General features: G+C 34.3%; 1 protein-coding gene across 1 annotated transcript; it reads right to left on the bottom strand.

Annotated features, from left to right (window-relative positions):
- Positions 1 to 764: 764 nt before the first annotated feature.
- LOC130949019 (uncharacterized mitochondrial protein AtMg00240-like) lies at positions 765 to 1,229 on the bottom strand. The gene has a single exon (XM_057877858.1). The coding sequence runs from the start codon at positions 1,227 to 1,229 to the stop codon at positions 765 to 767; it is 465 nt and encodes a 154-aa protein (XP_057733841.1).
- Between the last annotated feature and the right edge of the window lie 20,739 nt (positions 1,230 to 21,968).

Genomic DNA, 21,968 nt, shown 5'->3' with positions numbered 1-21,968 from the left:
TTTTATATTTTAATATATATTTTATACTAATAATTTATTTAATAAATAGTTTTTAATATATAAATATATATTATTTATTTATTTAATATTTTAACATATATTTTATACTAATAATTTATTTAATAAATAATTTTTTATATGTACGCAACATGTAATTCTATTTTAAACAGTAGTTCTCTTCTACTCTTTTAATGTTAAAATTGGTGAGTTCAATGGAAGGGAAAAACCTCACGAAACTTGATATAGAGAAAAGTATGTACAACTGTCACAACTCCATCACTCTTGCACTTTCACATTCTGATTACAAAAATTACTTCCAATATTACATTTTCATCTATATATAATAGCTTCTAAACTAAGTTGCACAACTAATTATTTAATTGGTATTCTAATAAATTAATTTGCTGATCACTTACTAATAGAATTTGTCCAAATTAGCACTTCCTAACTAATTACTATTATACATGACTAATTAGTTCAGGTAAGGCATTCACCATTTTGAGTTTGCTGTAACATTTCTGAAACATTAGGGGAGCCATTGCCTTAGTTAGCACATCAGCTGTTTGATTAGTTGCGGTGATTGGCAGTAACTTGATTACTTGTTCTTTCCATTTATCCCTCACTACATGATAATCCATATCTATGTGCTTAGTTCTCTCATGAAACATCAGATTGGCCACAATGTGCAGTGCTGATTGGCTGTCACAGTACACTGCAATCAGTTTGTCCAGCTTCACTTGCAAGTCTTCTAGAATGTAAGTAATCTACTGTACTTCTTTAGTAGCCATGGCAAGGGCCCTGTATTCTGCTTCACACGATGACACTGCCACTGTATTTTGCTTCTTACTTTTCCATGATACAATAAATGTTCCTATGAAGAAACAATAGTCCGATATAGATCTTCTAGTGTCTGAGCATGTACCCCAGTCGCTGTCCGAAAAATCAGTAGGCTCTAAATCTATTTGAGATGAGAACATCAATCCTAATGCTGGCTCATTCTTGAGATATTTGAGTACCCTTATGGCTGCTTCAAAGTACTTGTCAGTAGCACAGTCCAAAAATTGGCTTAATCTTTCAACTGCATACCCTATATCTGGTCTTGTATTGGTTAGATATAACAATCTTTCAACTAGTCTTCTATACTCTGCTATTGAGCTTAGAGGAGTTACGGTACTCTTTGTCAGTTTGATGGTATAATCCATTGTAGTTGACACTTCCTTGCCTTCCATTAACCCGTAATCTTTGAGGAGGTCGATGCAATACTTCCTTTGACAAATTGCAATCCCCCTCTTGCTGTGAGCTACCTCTAACCCAAAAAAATATTATAACTCCTCAATGTCCTTGATTTTGAAGAGGTCATGCAGGTGCTGTTTGAAGAAGGTAATTTCATTCAAATCATCTCCAATCAGATCAATATTAAATCATTTATATAAACTAAAATAGCGGTGAATCTGCCATTAGATGACTTGGTGAAAAGACTATAATCATGTCTTGATTGAGAATATCCAGCACTAAGCAGAGTGGTGCACAATTTGGTGTTCCATTGTCTGCTGGCTTGTTTCAAGCCATAAAGGAAACGATCTAATTTGCAAACCAAGTCTAGTGAGGACAGAGCGAGTCCTTGTGGTGGGCACATATATACTTCCTCATCTAAGTCACCATGCAAAAAAGCTGTGATGACGTCCAATTGATGGACGAACCAGCCCCTCATTGCAGCAATAGACATGAGAATTTGGAATGTGTTCATCTTAATCACAGGACTATATGTCTCGAAATAATCTACCCCAACAGTTTAGATAAATCCCTGAGCAACCAGCCTGGCCTTGTGACGATCAACCGAACTATCAGGCTTCAATTTTAGCCTAAAGACCCATTTGCATTCCACAGTTTTCTTCCCATTAGGAAGTTTGGTAAGAGTCCAAGTTCTATTTTCTCTTAGAGCAGTCAATTCAGAATTAATAGCCTCCTGCCAACTAGGATCACAAATAGCCTCAATATGGAATTTTGACTCTTTGTGTTTAGGTTGAGAAGTGTGTGTAGTAGATAAAATAGTAGAAGCATCAATGGGAAGAAGGAAAAAAGGTGATGTTGACTCAAAAAACATAATTGTGGACTGATAAAAAATATTTGTTGTTTGCTCATGTAGCATGTTTTCAAAATTTTCAAAAAAAAAAACTGATGAGAATCATGTGAGTTAAGACCTGAATTTGAGGAACAATTGTTGTATGAATCCACTGACACAGTAGGCATGCAATAATAATCCGCTAAATATGCAGGACGCTTTCTATCTTTTGTAGATTTCTTAATAACCTGAGGTGTCTCAGATGCATCAGCACTAATGAATGGTGAATTATTCGACTTTACGGATGCAGGTAGACATTCAGATATGTCAAGCTCATGATGATGCATTGGAACTAATAGATTAGGTGAAAGTGATGTATGAGGATTAATGCTACTATGAGATTCAGGGACTAGATTATCAAATGCAAAATTGTGTAATGTGAATGGTGCAAAATTTGTGACAATGTCATTTGTTTTTGAACTTTCCAATGAAAATGAAAATATATTTTCATAAAAGAATACATCCTTTGAGATTAATATATTTCTACTTGTTATATCATATAAAACATATCTCTTAACACCTTCTTTAACACCCAAATGTACACATTTGACTGTCCTTTGTTTTAATTTCGATTTATGTGCTAATTTTCTTGAAGCAAATCCTAGACATCCAAATACCTTAAGGTAAGATATGTCAGGTGGTTTTCCTTTTAAATTTTCATAGGGAGAATGATTTTTCAATAAGACACTGGAAATTCTATTGATGACATGAACCGAATGCTTTATTGCAAAATTCTAAAATTTCTTTGGCATGTTAGAATGAAACATCATGGCTCTAGCAACTTTTAAAATATATTAATATTTTCTTTTTACAATGCCATTTTTTTGGAGAATTTCTACATAAGTGGTTTGGTGTATGATGCTTTCGGATGCATAGAATTTATTCAATTTAAATTCATGTCCATTGTCAGTTCCAATTTTTTTAATTATTACTCCAAATTGAGTTTCAATCATTTTGACAAAATTCTTGACTAATTCACTAGCTTCACTTTTCAATTTCATAAAGTATAGCCAATTGAATCGTCTTTTGTCATGGACAATAGTAAAAAAATATCTAAAACCCGAAATAGAAATAGTATTGATAGAACCCCAAATGTCAATGTGTACAATATCAAAGATATTCATGCTCTTAGAGATTCTTGATATAAACTGCAACCACTTTTGCTTTGCATAATGGCAAGAATCACAAGGCTTATTACATATTGAAAATTTCAAGTTTTTATATTCTCTTTTCATAACAGTAATCCTATCATTTGGTAGATGTCCTAATCTAAGATGGCACAGTGCAGAATGCTCTATTTATGTGTGTTGTGTAGATAGTGTAGATGCTAAAGATGTGAATGTAGCTTGTGATGTAGTTTGAACAGGTGTTAGGTCCTTAAAAACATAGAATCTTCTCCTTTGTTCAGCTACACCAATTGTTCTCTTGGTAGTCTTGTCCTGGATTTCACACTCATTTTCATAAAAAAATCAGTTTGTATTTTAAATTTACTGTTAGTTTTGATACTGATATCAAATTGAATTTAAAGCTTGGAATATAAAAGACATTTAGCAAATAAAATTGATTAGATAACACAATTGTGCCTGTAGTATTGACTAATGTGTTTGTGCCATCAGGCATGCTGACTAACACAGGTTGAATCGGATGTAATTTTTGAAATGAATTTTTAATATATGAAACATGATTAGTTGCTCCTAAATCGATGATCCAGGATTTGGGGCTGAAAACTGAAATTGACATTATGTAAGAGATATCTTGGTTTGATGGAAGAGTTGTAGTAATAATTTGGTTTATGCTATGCGTTGGGTGTGCATCCTGTTGGTTTAGGAGAGCTAGCAATGCCTCTCTTTGTTTTAAGGTGAAATATGGCTCAGATTTACCAAATTCTTCCCTTTGAGATTGGTTACTTACTTCATCATTGTTCTTTTCAGCAACCATATTGTTGATCATGGCTCCATTGTTCTTGAAATGAGGGAAAAAGCCATGCTTTTTTGTAGCATGTGTCTGCCATATGGCCATTCTTGCCACAGTATGTACATTATTTTGATCCTCGTCCAGCTTTTGCATTGTTTCCATAGCCTCCTCTTCTCCCTCTGCCTCTACCTCTTCTCGTTGTGCTTCCATTACCAACATCATTTTGGGAATTGATTAGCAGCGTCTTCTCCTCCATTCCTTCATTCATATTTAGCTGTCTCTCTTGTTGTAAAAGAGATGTAAAAACTGCATCCACCTTAGGTCGATAACATAATTTGAGACCTTGCAGTTGAAAATTGCTCATTTAGACCTCTTAGAAACCTCACTGTCCCTGATTCTTCTTTGTAATCTCTCATTATGCTTAATTCACAATTGCACTTCTCAGGGCACCTTGAACAGCTCGGAATTGGCCGCAAATTCTCCAACTCCTCCCAAATCGACTTGAGCTTAGTGTAGTAGGTAGTCACTGATGCATATCTCCTTACTTAGCTGCAAACAATTCTTCCTCCAATTCTGCTATCTTATACACATCACCATTACTGTATCTGTACCTTAATTCTTTCCACAATTCCTCAGCTGAGTTTATCCACATGACACTTTGAGCAATTTCAGGGCTTAAAGAATGATTAATCTAAGAAACAATGTGTGTATTACAACGGTCCCACGCTTCAAACAACACATCATCCTCTGGTGGTCATTGGATTGAGCCATCAACAAATTTTATCTTGTTCTTGGATTTCAACGCTCTCCACATATCTCTTTTCCATTTTTTAAAATTATTTTCTACTAAGGTAACTGTAACTATGGATGATCCTGGATTTTCCCCAGGATGTAAAAAATAAGGGCTTACTAGGTCCAAAGCTGAATTTGTCTAAGCTTTGTTTGCGTTTGACTGATTCATCGTATTGATTTGATTCGCCAATGCTGCTAATGCCTGTATATCTACTGAAGAGAACGACGAATTTGTTCGAGGTTCCATCGCTTCTTGATCGCAAACCCTAATTTGAGATTCAAATCAATAAATCTGGTTGATGCATATTCAAAGAGCTTCTTCCTTCGATCTCACTGATCGGAAATATTTGTTTATGCTGAATCAGTGCACGACAACACAAATCTCATCAGTCTCTATCAATTGAGTTCGAAGGAAGAGGACAAGAATTTAGATGAGAAGAACGAAGAATGAGAAGGAGAAAAAAGAAGGAGAAGAAAAATCGAAGAATCTTGAAGGAAAAATGAATTCACAAGAAGAAGAGAATCAAGAGTTTGTTCTATGAGCTTCTTTCGAAGTTCCTCAACCATTCACTGTGATTTTCCTTCCATGCTCACTGCACCATGTTAAAATTAGTGAGTTCAAAGAAAAATGGAAGAGAAGAACCTCACGAAGCTTGATGCAAATGAGAGCATGTACAACTGTCACAACTTCATCATTCTTGCACTTTCACATTCTAATTGCAAAAATTGCCTCCAATATTACATTTTCAGCTATATATAATAGCTTCTAAATTAAGTTGCACAATTAATTATCTAATTGGTATTCTAACAAATTAATTTGCTAATCACTTACTAATAAAATTTGTCTACATCAACACTTTCTAACTAATTACTATTATATATGACTAATTAGTTCAGATAACACCTAAGCATTTTATTGGCTTCTCATTGAATTTATTTATAAATTAACACATATGATTAATATATTTCAAATTTTCTAACTTTATATATTTCGTATATATTTTAAATAAAAATTTGAATATTCTCACTCAAATTAACTAAATCAAAAATATTATAAATATACAAAAAATTAATTATTATATATTTATATATGCATATATAATATTTTATATATTTTTAATATATATTTATATTTTAATATATATTATATAAATAATTAATTGGATGAATAGTTCTTTGTATTAATGTAGCAAGATATTAAAACATATAATATATTTACTCAATTTTTTGTTTGAACTTTGAAATGTTTCTTTAGCTTTGATATTTTATCTGGTGGATATTATATATGCGGTGTTAGTGGATATTATATATGCGGTGTTAGAAAACAACTTATTAAGTCAATTTTTTTGTCCTCCTTGATATAATTCGTCTTTTTTTTTGTTACTTGATTCGGATGTGAGTAAGCCTTATAAGGCTTAACCACTTTCGAAAGTAGACGTTAAGAATTTCTTTATTTGTTGCTCCGTACTTTAAGTATATATTAAAATTAGTTATTAATATAAAATAAATATTAGAAATAAATTAAATAATATATATTATATATAAATATATAATAATTAATTTTAGTATATAAATAATTTTTTTTAAAATAATTATTTTTTTATTATTTTAATTAATTAAATTTTGATATATTATTTGAACACACTTTTAAACACACCAACTCTTCTAGTAATTACGCCTGAGCCAAAATTAAAAAATAAAAACAATTATTATAAGGTGATCCGTCCGTTGGCTATAATTCGGTTTAGGTAAAACTAAAACTATAAATCGGAATCAATCTGGTTAAAACTAAATACACACATGCAGGAATATGTGAAGAGTACGTGTTTTGCTCTTCTAACGAATTTATCCTATACAATCAAATAACTACGTGCCAACCCAGATGGCACAGGAATCTTTCCGCAAATCTCTCTAAACAAACTCACTAGAGCAGTTATCACATAATTATCCCACTAAATAACAGCTCCACAATATCAGAGTAATCGTACCACAATAATTCTATAAATACGTCCACCTCCAATCTTAGGTACACAACACTATTCATTCCAAGTCATTTGATATTCATCTTATACTCTTACTAACTTGAGCGTTGGAGTCTCTTTGCAGGTCCCAACCTCCTCCGGTGTTCCTTGAAGTATAGCTCGACATATGTGTCTTTAGAATAGAAAAACTTCATACACACAGAGGAAGGAGTTATATCTCGACACTAAAAGGAGTTATACCTCAGTTCAAATTAACAGACAAGAACATAAGATATTTTTAAATTCTCATTATCAAAATATTTGGAGAGCAATAGAGCATACATATTTTAGACGTTGTCTAGCATGAGAAACGTGACACAAACAACTTCATAATTCCTCTAACAAGAGGAGATTCTAATATGTGAGATTGTGACCTATGATTACTACTGAAAGTGAAACGTATGAACCAGTCCAATAATTTTATGAGGGGACGATGCCTTGGAAGGTTTTGAAAATTAGTGATTGTGAAATAACTTGTAGAATATTTAATTTGATATTTCACGCAAAAGCATTTGGTTATTGGATAAGCTCAACAATGAAGTCCCTGTCATCAATATCTTCATTTGAAAGGTTAAAGAGAGAGTATAAGGAGTGAAATATTTGTATAATGTGTACAATAGAGATTTAAGGATGTTGGATTCAGTATTAAAGATATAATCATTAGTGTTACATTTTTTATTAGCGTAAATTTTTGGAATGAGTGATATTATGGCATTGTATTAAAACTTTAAATTCGAAAAGTCAAGAGTTCGATTTTTGATGAACTCAAAAATCAGATAATCTATTATACATATTGTACAAATATTCTATTCACTTGTTAATAGGACTCAAAATTGCAAGTTTGGATATCCATTTGAAGCTTTTAAACTATAGTTTATGGTCAACTTCCGCTAAAATGGTCTTGTAATTTATTAAGAGCAATGCTAGGGAGTCAACAATATTTATGATTGGTAGTCATCAACTAACCATCAATGATGATTTGATGGTGTGAGATTGGTGTGAGATTTCATTCAATGGCTCACCTTTCTCTGTTGGTTACATGTTGGCCAAAATACAATAAAATTACTGACCCCTAAACTTTTTCATCTATTAATATATAAAAGCAACTAGTGAAGTAATAAAAATCAATTAATAATTAAGTATCATAATTTTTCATATTTAAAATTGAAATTATAAATTAAAATCTACGAATTATACTTTCAAAATATATATTAACTTATTATTAATTCTTTTTTTTTTGTTATTTTCCAGTTTATCCCATTTATATCTTTTAAGTTTAATTGATAATTGATGTTTATTTTTTTATGAAAATGTACTGGGAGTGAATTTCTAAATCGGCCAACATAAGTTAATTCTTTTATTATAAAAATTATTAACAAAAAAATAGAGATTAAAAATTATTTTTTTTAAGACTTATTTTTTGGAAGTTTAAAATTTCATAATATTTATAATGTAAGGTTTAGAATCACAATTTTACTACGGAGACAATGAGAAATCTAAACAATAATGGATTTTGAATTTGATCCAATACAAGAGAAAAAAAAGTAAGAAAATTCTCCAAATTACTTAAGTTAAAAAATCCGAACAATTATTTCAAAAAATTAACCATCCCAACATTAATTTACCAAAAAAATTCACCCAAACACCCTCTTCTTCTCCTTTCCCAATCGTCGCCCACCCCACCCTCATCAATCATCCCACCTCTCCAGCGTTAAAAGTTCTTTCACGGCCATCATCGTCCACCCCTGTATGTAGCCCCATCACCGTCGCAGGATCTTCTTCAAACAACCATCTACATAGTTATTAAAATAATCATCCGGCTATCTAGTGAAATTACCATCCATCATTTGTTAATTGTATATACTTAAACTGATTCGAACAAAATAACCATCGAATAAGAATTAAAATAACCATCTACATACCTAGTGAATTGAATATCCAACACATTTTCTGGGTGGAGAGAGTCGACGGCGACGCACAGAGGCAGGAGAAGAGATCCGACGACGAAACAGCAACGCAACGACAACTTTGGCTAGGCAAGGTTGCGAATCTGCTTTGTAGGCTTCGAACCTGAACACGTAGCGGCTAGAGATAGAAGAGGAGGAAGAGTCGAATCCATGGGAAGAAGGACGGAATCGATGATGACCCTAATCCCTTTCTCCTTGCACTTCTAGGGATCGATCCTATCCACGCCGATGTTGAAGCTCGAAACAATCTCTAGCTTAGGCAGCACCTCGATGAGCACCGCACCGGATCTACCGCTGGAGCTGGTTACGACGGACGCGTATGGAGGCGTAATGGTCGCGGAGGATGGAGCCCCTCTGCAATGGATCGATACCGCGGAAGAGGTTGTAACACTTTGTCAAACTCTTGTTCGATATATGGAAGGACATTTTCGACGAAGAGGACGCGATCTCATATTGTCTTTGGATTACTGTTCTAGGATAGCAATGATTATTTTGAACTGTGTAACATTGAATATAGAGATAATGACAGAGATAATAGATATCATAACTAACAAAATCAAATTTTAAAATTTAAAATTAAATAATTAATTAATAATCTAATTTTTTATTTTAATTTTATTTTTTTAATCTATTATCACATTGTTCACAATTATTATTATTTTTCTATACTTTCTCTTAAAATTATGTTTAGTGTGGTCAGCACTCAGCAATAGTGAAAGATGGCAACTAACCACAATAGGTAAAGTTGTGATGTTGTTAAAACGAGTGTTATTTGAAGAAAGAAAAAAATATTAAAACAAATTATGAATAAAAAAAATTGCCTAAAATTTAACTATAAAAAATTAATTTCCAATTAGATTTCTATTAGTATTTTTATTTGTAATTATATTACAAAAATATAAATTTTTTAAAATTATATTGGTTTTATCCTGACATTATAGATTATGGTACAAATGATTTATAGAATCAAACTACTTTTACAAAAAAATTGTAAAGGACAAAAATGTTCGTAGATAAAAAATCAAATAATAAAATTTTTAGTTATTATTTTCATGTAAAAGAGTTTAATTTATCACTAATAATTAATTTTAATATTTGTTATCTAAAATTGAAAACGATTTAACTTGTATATTTTTTATTATGTGTTAAGTCTGTTGTACAAATAGAAATAATTAATTTTTATGTTTGCTATTTAAAAATAATATTTTTTCTCTCTATATATAAAAATATAAGTAGATATTAACATAAAAAATATATTAATAGTTATAAAATTAACTCAAAATCAATTTTTTTAAATAATTGAATCTTGATTTTAACTTTTAATCATAACATTAGTATTTTCTCTAAATTATATTTAATAAATATTTTACAAAAAAAATAAAAATATAAATTAAAAAAAATATACAGTGAAAATTTAAAATTAAATAAAAAATAAAAATATATAATAATAATAGTTTTTATTTGAATTATATTATTTTATTAATTTTAAATTTTGTAGAACAAAAGATAGAAAAAATAGAAAATAAGAGAGAAGAACGAGAAAGATGAAGACTAAGAGAGAGAGTTTGTTAATGTTGAAAGAAAAAAAATTATTTTAATTATAATAAAAAATATTGGGTGACACATTTTGATTTCTCAAATTACTAATATAAAATATAAATTATAAATTATATATAGAGTGGGAAGGATAAAAAGAAATAGAAAAAGGGATAGAGATAGATGAAAGAATTTAGAAAGAGAGTTATAGAGAAAAATATTTTCTCTCAATTTTAATAAGAGAATGTCATGTGACACATTTGGTTATTAAATTAGATAATAATATATAATATATAAATATACTAAATTATATAGAGAGTGAGAAAGATAGAGAGAAATATATAAAAAGAAGAGAGGTAAATGAGAGAATTTAAAAAGGGAGTTTATTAATTTTGAAAGAAAATATTTTCTCTTAAATTTAATAAGAGTGTCATGTAACACATTTTGTTATTAAATTAGATAGCTTTATATAATATAATATAATCAAGGACGGAGGTATATACAATTAAAGGATGGCAATGCCCCCCAAAATTTTAATTTTTATTAAAAAAAATAGTCTAGCCCCCCTTTTTTTTATTTCCTAGCTCCCCTCCCTTTTTGTTTCAAACTTTTCCAACTCCTTTTAATTCATACAAAAAACCCAGCCCAATAGCCCATTGCCCCATTCCCTTTTTTTATTTTCCACCCTCTCCTCAGTCTGTACAACTAGTTTTCCCCTTGGTCCCTTCCCTTTCACTTTCCAGGATTTCAGGTAATAATTTTTTCTATTCTTCTTCTTCTTTATCTCTTTAATCTTCTTATATTTTATCTCTTTGATTCTTTTTTTTTTTGTTTTTTGCAGATAAAAAAAAAATATAATAGTTTAACAAGTGATTCTTTACTCTTCTTTCTCAAAAAAGGTTTTATTTTTATTTTTTTTTATTTCAAGAAAATTATTAAACTAAATCAACTAATAATAAAGAGACATAGTCATAGAAAAATAAAACAAATGAATTATATTTAATCTAGCATTGTAGTTTTCTTTTATATTTTTTTATTATTTTTCTGTTAGTCTTGTCTAATTTTTTTTATGTTTTTTTATATATTTAGTTATTTACTTAATTTATTATTATTTGTTAATTAAGTTTATGTTATTATATGTTAGTTTGTATTATTTAGTTTTTTTATTAATTAACTATTTAATTATAATTTTATATTATTTATACTAGGATGTTAGTATTATTGTTCTAATATCTTATTTTGAATTGAAATATAATTTTTATATTTTATAAAGATTTAGAATGTAATTTACACTTTTTGAATTGTGTAACAAGTTGCAAGAAACAGAAAAATCAAGAAATTATCACATTGTTGATAGATTAATACATCTTGTTTTGACTCTACCAGTGTCTACAGCAACAACAAAAAGAGTTTTTTCAGCAATGAAAATTGTTAATGTAAAACCCGGTTAATTAATGGCTAATTAACTCATAAATGAGAATTTATTCTAGAAAGCGCAAAATGTGATTTTTATGGCTAAATGTGATAGAGGAGATTGAGACGAGAATTTTGGTACCAATTTTATAGAATTCAGACCAAAATTGGACCGAACGGGCCAAACCGGGCCAACCGGACCCAAAGTGGGCCCTTGGCCCAACATAACTAAACCCTAAAACCCTAGTTTTCAGCATTCTCTCTCCTCACAACACTCAAATTCACGCTGAAATTAGAAGAAGGGGGGGGGGGGGGAAGAACACTCTCTCAAGTTCTATCTCTCCTTTGATCTTCAAACCACCATAACTTTTGATCTAGAGCTCCGATTGCCGCACCGTTGCGGCCACGCGTTCACTGCGGAGAGCTCTACAAAACCCATACAATCAATCTTGAGGTAAGCCACGTTTCGCTCTTTAAATTTCCAGCCTTTCTTTCGAGTTTCATGAGCAAAAATGTTGAGATTTTGGGCTCTTTGATGTTATAGGACCCAACTCTCTTGAAGGAGAAGGTTAATCTTGTCTCCTTGGACCTTGAGTGTGGTAAGATTCTCAAGCCTAGTGTAATTTGTTGTTCTATGATGTTTGGGTATTGAGATGTTGTGTATGGGTATGATGATTGTGGCTTAGGTTGTGTATGTGTGAATGTTGAAGCTTGATTGGTGATATTGAAAAGGGATTTGGTGGTGAAAAATCTGTTCTTGGAGGTGTTGAGGCCTTGAGAGCTTGAGGAAAAGTGGTTTGGAAGTGCTCCGATTGAGCTTGGGAAATCGGCTAAAGTATGGTCTTGGTTTTCCGTATCTAATATGTAATGTGGTAGGAAATACTTAGGCTAGAGGCCCTAAGATAGGCATTGAATTATTGATGTTGTTGAATGGTTGATATATATGATGTGGTCATATATGTGATGATGATTATTGATGCCTTAATGGTATGATGTATGAGAAATATGCATGTTGTGATATATGCTTGATGATTGATTATGGTTGAATTGTGGGTGGAACCATGTTGATGGTGAGTATGATATTGATTGTGTACCATGATGATTTATTGGAATTGATATTGTTTAAAATTGGCATGAGGAAGAGTATATGATATGTCAATGTGTTTGAGTTTGAGCCACTTGGGTGAAGTGGGTTAAAATAATGGGATAGTGATTTTATAAATTGTGGTAATGTGTCAATGTGTGAGTTGAGGAGGCTTGATATTGAATTTGATATATTTTGATTGATTTCAAAGAAAATGGATGAAATTGGAATGTTTTGATTGATTTTGAAAAGAATTGAAAATGGCTTGTTTTGAAAATGACACTTTGTGGTTTTATATGAAAAACATGGTTTTTGGGCATACTTTGACGGGACATAACTTGGACTACGGACCTCTATTTTGTGCCAAATCTGTTTAGAAATGAAATTGGATCCGGGATGTCCATACCGTTTGAAGAACGGATGAAAAACGATTTAAAATGAGAAAGTTATGTCCGTAAGAAGATTGGGGGTTGAATTTGTGAATTCTGCAGATTTTAACTTAGAAAATTTTTAGCAGAATGACCCCCCGCGTGTAGGTGATGAGCGGATAATTTATACACTTTTTGGCATTATTTTTAGTATATTTTTAGTATGTTTTAGTTAGCTTTTAGTATATTTTTATTAGTTTTTAGTTAAAATTCACTTTTCTGGACTTTACAATGAGTTTGTGTGTTTTTCTGTGATTTCAGATATTTTCTGGCTGTAATTGAGGGACCTGAGCAAAAATCTGATTCAGAGACTGAAATGGACTGCAGATGCTGTTGGATTCTGACCTCCCTTCACTCGAAGTGGATTTTCTGGAGCTACAGAAGCCCAATTGGCGCGCTCTCAACGGCGTTGGAAAGTAGACATCCTGGGCTTTCCAGCAATGTATAATAGTTCATACTTTGCCTGATATTTGATGGCCCAAACCGGCGTTCCAAATCAGCTCAAAACTGCCCGGCGTTAAACACCGGAACTGGCACAAAAGCTGGCGTTTAACTCCAAGAAGAGTCTCTATACGAAAATGCTTCAATGCTCAGCCCAAGCACACACCAAGTGGGCCCGGAAGTGGATTTTTCTGTCATTTACTCATTTCTGTAAACCTTAGACTACTAGTTCTTTATAAATAAGACCTTTTGCTATTGTATTTTCATCTTTTGATCATTTTTCGATCTTAGGATCATCTTTGGACATCTAGTTCTTAGATCATTGGGAGGCTGGCCTCACGGCCATGCCTAGACCTTGTTCTTATGTATTTTCAACGGTGGAGTTTCTACACACCATAGATTAAGGTGTGGAGCTCTGCTGTACCTCGAGTATTAATGCAATTACTATTGTTCTTCTATTCAATTCAGCTTGTTCTTATTCCAAGATATTCATTCGCACTCAAGAACTTGATGAATGTGATGATTATGTGACGCTCATCATCATTCTCACTTATGAACGCGTGCCTGACAACCACTCCCGTTCTACAAGCAAACAAGGCTTGAACGTTTATCTCTTGGATTCCTTAATCGGAATCTTCGTGGTATAAGCTAGAATTGATGGTGGCATTCAAGAGAATCCGGAAGGTCTAAACCTTGTCTGTGGTATTTTGAGTAGGATTCAATGATTGAATGACTGTGACGAGTTTCAAACTCCTGAAGGCTGGGCGTTAGTGACAGACGCAAAAGAATCAATGGATTTTATTCCAACCTGATTGAAAACCGACAGATGAATAGTCGTGCCGTGACAGGGTACGTTGAACATTTTCACTGAGAGGACGGGACTGTAGCCACTGACAACGGTGATGCCCAACATACAGCTTGCCATGGAAAGGAGTAAGAAGGATTGGATGAAGACAGTAGGAAAGCAGAAAGACGGAAGGGACACAGCATCTCCATACGCTTATCTGAAATGCTCACCAATGAATTGCATAAGTATCTCTATCCTTATTTTATATTCTATGTTATCCTCCATAACCATTTGAGTCTGCCTGACTAAGATTTACAAGGTGACCATAGCTTGCTTCATACCAACAATCTCCGTGGGATCGACCCCTTACTCGTGTAAGGTTTATTACTTGGACGACCCAGTGCACTTGCTGGTTAGTTGTGCAAAGTTGTGTTTATACCATGGTATTGAGCACCAAGTTTTTGGATTCATTACCGGGGATTATTTGAGTTGTGAAAAGTAGTGATCACAATTTCGTGCACCAAGTTTTTGGCGCCGTTGCCGGAGATTGTTTCGAGTATGGACAACTGACGATTCATCTTGTTGCTTAGATTAGGTATTTTTTTTTCAGAGTTCTTAAGAATGAATTCTAGTGTTTCAATGTGATGTTCTTATCATCACCAAAGCTGATTTATTCTCATCAATTTAGCTCTTGAATGTAATGTCCTGCTGAAGCTTGGCTAGCCATGTCTAATTTCCTTAAACTGAAGCTTTAGACTAACATTGCATGATTCCTGGAATTCTCATTAAGAATTTTGACACCTTTATTTTCCTTTTCACTTAATTTTTGAAAAATCCAAAAAAATTACAAAATCATAAAAACCAAAAATATTCTCATGTTTCTTGTTGAGTCTAGTGTCTCATGTTAAGTCTGGTGTTAATTGCATGTTTCTGTTCTTCTTGCATTCATTCATGTGTCTTAAGTGATCTTCAAGATGTTCTTGATGATTTCCTTGCTCTGATCTTTGAATTCTCTTGACTTGAGTATTTTGTTGTTTCTCATATGCATTCTCATTTGTTAGTGTCAACAGTATACAAACTTCTAAGTTTGGTGTCTTGCATGCATTGTTTATTTGATTTTAGTTGCATTTTGATTATTCTTCATCTTTAAAAATCCAAAAAAAAAAAATTTTAATTTGTGTCTTTTCAAGCCAATAATACAGAGAATTGAAGATTCAGAACATACAGTAGAGGAATTACACAGAAAAAGCTGGGCGTTCAAAACGCCCAGTGAGGAAGGCAAACTGGCGTTTAAACGCCAGCCAGGGTGCCTGGCTGGGCGTTTAACGCTCAAAAGGGTAGTGCTTTGGGCGTTAAACGCCAGAATGTGCACCATTCTGGGCGTTTAACGCCAGGATGGCACAAGAGGGAAGATTCTGTTTTTAACTCAAATTTTTTTCAAGTTTTCAAATTTTTTTTCAAAATCAAATCTTTTTCAAATCAAATCTTTTCAATCATATGTTTTCAAAATCAATTTCTTTCCATTTTCAAAAATACTTGCTATCAATTAATGATTTGATTCAACATTTCAAGTCTGTTGCCTTTTCTGTTGAGAAAGGTTTAATGTTTGAATCATATCTTTTCTTGTTAGCCAAGTCATTAATTTTTAAAATCAAATCTTTTTAAATTATTTTTCAAATCATATCTTCTCAATCACATCTTTTTAAAACCATAACTTTTCAATCATATCTTCTTAATCATATCTTTTTCAAAATAGTTTTCAATCATATCTTTTTGATTTCTAATTTCAAAATCTTTTTCAAAAATCACTTGATTTCTTTCCCACTCTTAGTTTTCGAAAATCAATTAGTATTTTTCAAAATGTTTTTAAAATCTTTTACTTTGTTTTCGAAAATTTCCTCCCCTCTTCTCACACCCTTCTATTTATGGACTAACACTATTCCTTAATGCACAATTCGAACTCCATCTTTCTTGATAAGTTCGAATTCTCTACTCCTTCCTTCTACTTTTCTTTTCCTCTGACACCTTAAGGAATCTCTATACTGTGACATAGAGGATTCTATATTTTCTTGTTCTCTTCTCCTTCATATGAGCAGAAGCAAAGACAAAAGCATTCTTGTTGAGGCTGATCCTGAACCTGAAAGGACCTTGAAGCGAAAGCTAAGAGAAACTAAGGCACAACTCTCTGTAGAGGACCTAACAGAAATCTTCAAAGAAGAAGAACCCATGGCAGCCGAAAACAACAACAATGCCAACAATGCAAGGAAGGTGCTGGGTGACTTTACTGCACCTACTCCCGACTTCTATGGGAGAAGCATCTCTATCCCTGCCATTGGAGCAAACAACTTTGAGCTTAAGCCTCAATTAGTTTCTCTAATGCAACAGAATTGCAAGTTTCATGGACTTCTATTGGAAGATCCTCATCAGTTTTTAGCTGAATTCTTGCAAATCTGTGACACTATCAAGACTAATGGGGTTGACCCTGAGGTCTACAGACTTATGCTATTCCCTTTTGCTGTAAGAGACAGAGCTAGGATATGGTTGGACTCACAACCTAAAGAAAGCCTGAACTCTTGGGAAAAGCTAGTCAATGCCTTCTTGGCAAAGTTCTTTCCACCTCAAAAATTGAGTAAGCTTAGAGTGAAAGTCCAAACCTTCAGACAGAAGGAAGGTGAATCCCTCTATGAAGCTTAGGAAAGATACAAATAATTGATCAGAAGGTGTCCTTCTGACATGCTTTCTGAATGGAGCATCATAGGTATCTTCTATAATGGTCTGTCTGAACTATCCAAGATGTCTTTGGATAGCTCTGCTGGAGGATCTCTTCATCTGAAGAAGATGCCTGCAGAAGCTCAAGAACTAATTGAAATGGTTGCAAATAACCAATTCATGTACACTTCTGAAAGGAATCCTGTGAACAATGGGACAAATCAGAAGAAAGGAGTTCTTGAGATTGATACTCTGAATGCCATATTGGCTCAGAACAAGATATTGACTCAGCAAGTCAATTTGATTTCTCAAAGTCTGTCTGGAATGCAAAATGCACCAAGCAGTACTAAGGATGCTTCATCTGAAGAAGAAGCTTATGATCCTGAGAACCCTTCAATAGAAGAGGTGAATTACCTGAGAGAACCCTATGGAAACACCTATAATTCTTCATGGAGAAATCATCCAAATCTCTCATGGAAGGATCAACAGAGACATCAACAAGGTTTCAACAACAATAATGGTGGAAGAAACAGGTTTAGCAATGGCAAGCCTTTTCCTTCATCTTCTCAGCAACAGACAGAGAATTCTAAGCAGAACCACTCTGACTTAGCAACCATGGTCTCTGATCTAATCAAAACCACTCAAAATTTCATGACTGAGACAAGGTCCTCCATTAGAAACTTGGAGGCACAAGTGGGACAGCTGAGCAAGAAAATTACTAAACTCCCTCCTAGTACTCTTCCAAGCAATACAGAAGAAAATCCAAAAGGAGAGTGCAAGGCCATCAACATGGCCAAATTTGGAGAGGAGGGAGAGGCAGTGAACGCCACTGAGGAAGACCTCAATGGACGTCCACTGGCCTCCAATGAGTTTCCTAATAAGGAACCATGGGAATCTGAGGCTCACACTGAGACCATAGAGATTCCAATGGACTTACTTCTGCCATTCATGAGCTCTGATGAGTATTTTCCCTCTGAAGAGGATGAATATGTCACTGAAGAGCAAGTTGCTAAATACCTTGGAGCAATCATGAAGCTAAATGACAAGTTATTTGGTAATGAGACTTGGGAGAACGAACCTCCTTTGCTCACCAAAGAACTGGATGACTTGTCTAGGCAGAGATTACCTCAAAAGAGACAAGATCCTGGGAAGTTTTCAATACCTTGTACCATAGGTACCATGACCTTTAAGAAGGCTCTGTGTGACTTAGGGTCAAGTGTAAACCTCATGCCTCTCTCTGTAATGGAGAAGCTAGGGATCTTTGAGGTACAATCTGTAAGAATCTCACTAGAGATGGCAGACAATTCAAGAAAACAAGCTTATGGGCTAGTAGAGGATGTTCTAGTGAAGATTGAAGACCATTACATCCCTGCTGATTTCATAGTCCTAGAGACTGGAAAGTGCATGGATGAATCCTTCATCCTTGGCAGACCCTTCCTAGCCACAGCAAAGGCTGTGATTGATGTGGACAGAGGAGAATTGATCATTCAAGTGAATGAAGAGTCCCTTGTGTTTAAGGCTCAAGGATATCCCTCTGTCACCATGGAGAGGAAGTATGAAGAACTTCTCTCAAAACAGAGTCAAACAGAGCCCCCACAGTCAAACTCTAAGTTTGGTGTTGGGAGGCCACAACCAAATTCTAAGTTTGGTGTTGAACCCCCACATTCAAACTCTAAGTTTGGTGTTGGGAGGTTCCAACATTGCTCTGAGCATCTGTGAGGCTCCATGAGAGCCCTCTGTCAAGCTACTGACATTAAAGAAGCGCTTATTGGGAGGCAACCCAATGTTATATTTTATCTATCTTCCTTTGTTATTTTATGTTTTCTGTAGGTTGATGATCATGAGAAATCACAAAATCAATTGAAAAAGCAAAAACAGAATGAAAAACAGAAAGAAAAATAGCACACCCTGGAGGAAGACCTTGCTGGCGTTTAAACGCCAGTAAAGGCAGCAAATGGGCGTTTAACGCCCAGTCTGGCACCATTCTGGGCGTTTAATGCCAGAAAGGGGCACCAGACTGGCGTTAAACACCAGGAAAGGGCAAGAAGCTGGCGTTAAACGCCAGAAATGGGCACCAGCCCGGCGTTTAACGCCAGAATTGACATGAAGAGCAATTTTGCTCGCCGTTTGGTGCAGGGATGACTTTTCCTTGACACCTCAGGATCTGTGGACCCCATAGAATCCCCACCTACCCCACCACTCTCTCTCTTCTTCACCCATTCACACAACCTAAACACTACTTCTCCCCCTTTGGCCGAACCATAAGCCATCTCCATCCCTTATATTTCTTCTTCTTCTACTCTCTTCTTTCTTCTTTTGCTCGAGGACGAGCAAACCTTTTAAGTTTGGTGTGGTAAAAGCATTGCTTTTTGTTTTTTCATAACCATTTATGGCATCCAAGGCCGGAGAAACCTCGAGAAAGAGGAAAGGGAAGGCAAAAACTTCCACCTCCGAGTCATGGGAGATGGAGAGATTCATCTCAAGGGTGCATCAAGACCACTTCTATGAAGTTGTGGCCTTGAAGAAGGCGATCCCCGAGGTCTCTTTCAAACTCAAAAAGAGTGAATATCCTGAGATCTGACATGAGATTCAAAGAAGAGGTTGGGAAGTTCTTACCAACCCTATCCAATAAGTCAGAATCTTAATGGTTCAAGAGTTCTATGCCAATGCATGGATCACCAAGAACCATGATCAAAGTGTGAACCCGGACCCAAAGAATTGACTTACAATGGTTCGGGGGAAATACTTAGATTTTAGTCCAGAAAATGTAAGGTTGGCATTCAACTTGCCCATGATGCAAGGAGATGAACACCCTTACACTAGAAGGGTCAACTTTGATCAAAGGTTGGACCAAGTCCTCACAGTCATTTGTGAAGAGGGCGCCCAATGGAAGAGAGATTCAAGAGGGAAGCCGGTTCAATTGAGAAGGCATGACCTCAAGCCCGTAGCTAGGGGATGGTTGGAGTTTATCCAACGCTCAATCATTCCCACTAGTAACCGGTCTGAAGTTACTCTAGACCGGGCCATCATGATTCATAGCATCATGATTGGAGAAGAAGTAGAAGTTCATGAGGTTATAGCCCAAGAACTTTATAAGGTGGCGGACAAGTCCTCTACCTTGGCAAGGTTAGCCTTTCCTCATCTCATTTGTCACCTCTGTTATTCAGTTGGAGTTGACATAGAGGGAGACATCCCCATTGATGAGGACAAGCCTATCACTAAGAAAAGGATGGAGCAAACAAGAGATCCCACTCATCATGAAATCCTTGAGATGCCTCAAGGGATGCACTTTCCTCCACAAAACTATTAGGAGCAAATCAACACCTCCCTAGGAGAATTAAGTTCCAACATGGGACAACTAAGGGTGGAGCACCAAGAACATTCCATCCTCCTCCATGAAATTAGAGAAGATCAAAGAATCATGAGAGAGGAGCAACAAAGGCAAGGAAGAGACATTGAGGAGCTCAAGCACTCCATAAGATCTTCAAGAGGAAGAACAAGCCGCCATCACTAAGGTGGACCCGTTCTTTAATCTCCTTGTTCTTTATTTTTCTGTTTTTCGAAAATTATGCTTTATGTTTATCTATGTTTGTGTCTTGTGATCATTAGTGTCTTAGTGTCTATGCCTTAAAGTTATGAATGTCCTATGAATCCATCACCTTTCTTAAATTAAAAATGTTCTTAATTAAAAAAGAGAAGAATTGCATGAATTTTGAATTTTATAACAGATTAATTATTTTGATGTGGTGGCAATACTTTTGTTTTCTGAATGTATGCTTGAACAGTGCATATGTCTTTTGAATTTGTTGTTCATGAATGCTGGCTCTTGAAAGAATGATGAAAAAGGAGACATGTTACTGAGGATCTGAAAAATCATAAAAATGATTCTTGAAGCAAGAAAAAGCAGTGAATACAAAAAAAAAAAGGGAGAGAGAAAAAGAAAGAAAAAGAAAGAAATAAAGTTGTGATCCAAGGCAAAAAAAGTGTGCTCAAGAACCCTGGACACCTCTAATTGGGGACTCTAGCAAAGCTGAGTCACAATCTGAAAAGGTTCACCCAATTATGTGTCTGTGGCATGTATGTATCCGGTGGTAATACTGGAAGACAGAGTGCTTTGGGTCACGGCCAAGACTCATAAAGTAGCTGTGTTCAAGAATCATCATACTTAACTAGGAGAATCAATAACACTATCTGGATTCTGAGTTCCTATAGAAGCCAATCATTCTGAATTTCAAAGGATAGAGTGAGATGCCAAAACTATTCAGAGGCAAAAAGCTAAAAGCCCCGCTCATCTAATTAATACTGATCTTCATAGATGTTTTTGGAATTCATTGCATATTCTCTTCTTTTTATCTTATTTGATTTTCAGTTGCTTGAGGACAAGCAACAATTTAAGTTTGGTGTTGTGATGAGGGGATAATTTATACGCTTTTTGGCATTGTTTTTAGTATGTTTTTAGTATATTTTAGTTAGTTTTTAGTACATTTTTATTAGTTTTTAGTTAAAATTCACTTTTCTGGACTTTACTATGAGTTTGTGTGTTTTTCTGTGATTTCAGGTATTTTCTGGCTGAAATTGAGGGACCTGAGCAAAAATCTGATTCAGAGACTGAAATGGACTGCAGATGCTGTTGGATTCTGACCTCCCTTTACTCGAAGTGGATTTTCTGGAGCTACAGAAGCCCAATTGGCGCGCTCTCAACGGCGTTGGAAAGTAGACATCCTGGGATTTTCAGCAATGTATAATAGTCCATA

The sequence above is a fragment of the Arachis stenosperma genome, chromosome 9 (genome assembly GCF_014773155.1).
Source record: "Arachis stenosperma cultivar V10309 chromosome 9, arast.V10309.gnm1.PFL2, whole genome shotgun sequence".
Taxonomy (NCBI): domain Eukaryota; kingdom Viridiplantae; phylum Streptophyta; class Magnoliopsida; order Fabales; family Fabaceae; genus Arachis; species Arachis stenosperma.
This window is presented reverse-complemented; position numbering and strand designations above follow the sequence as displayed.

Excerpts from the sequence above, each read along its gene's own strand:
- LOC130949019 (XM_057877858.1), bottom strand. The coding sequence starts at position 1,229 with ATGGAAGGCAAGGAAGTGTCAACTACAATGGATTATACCATCAAACTG.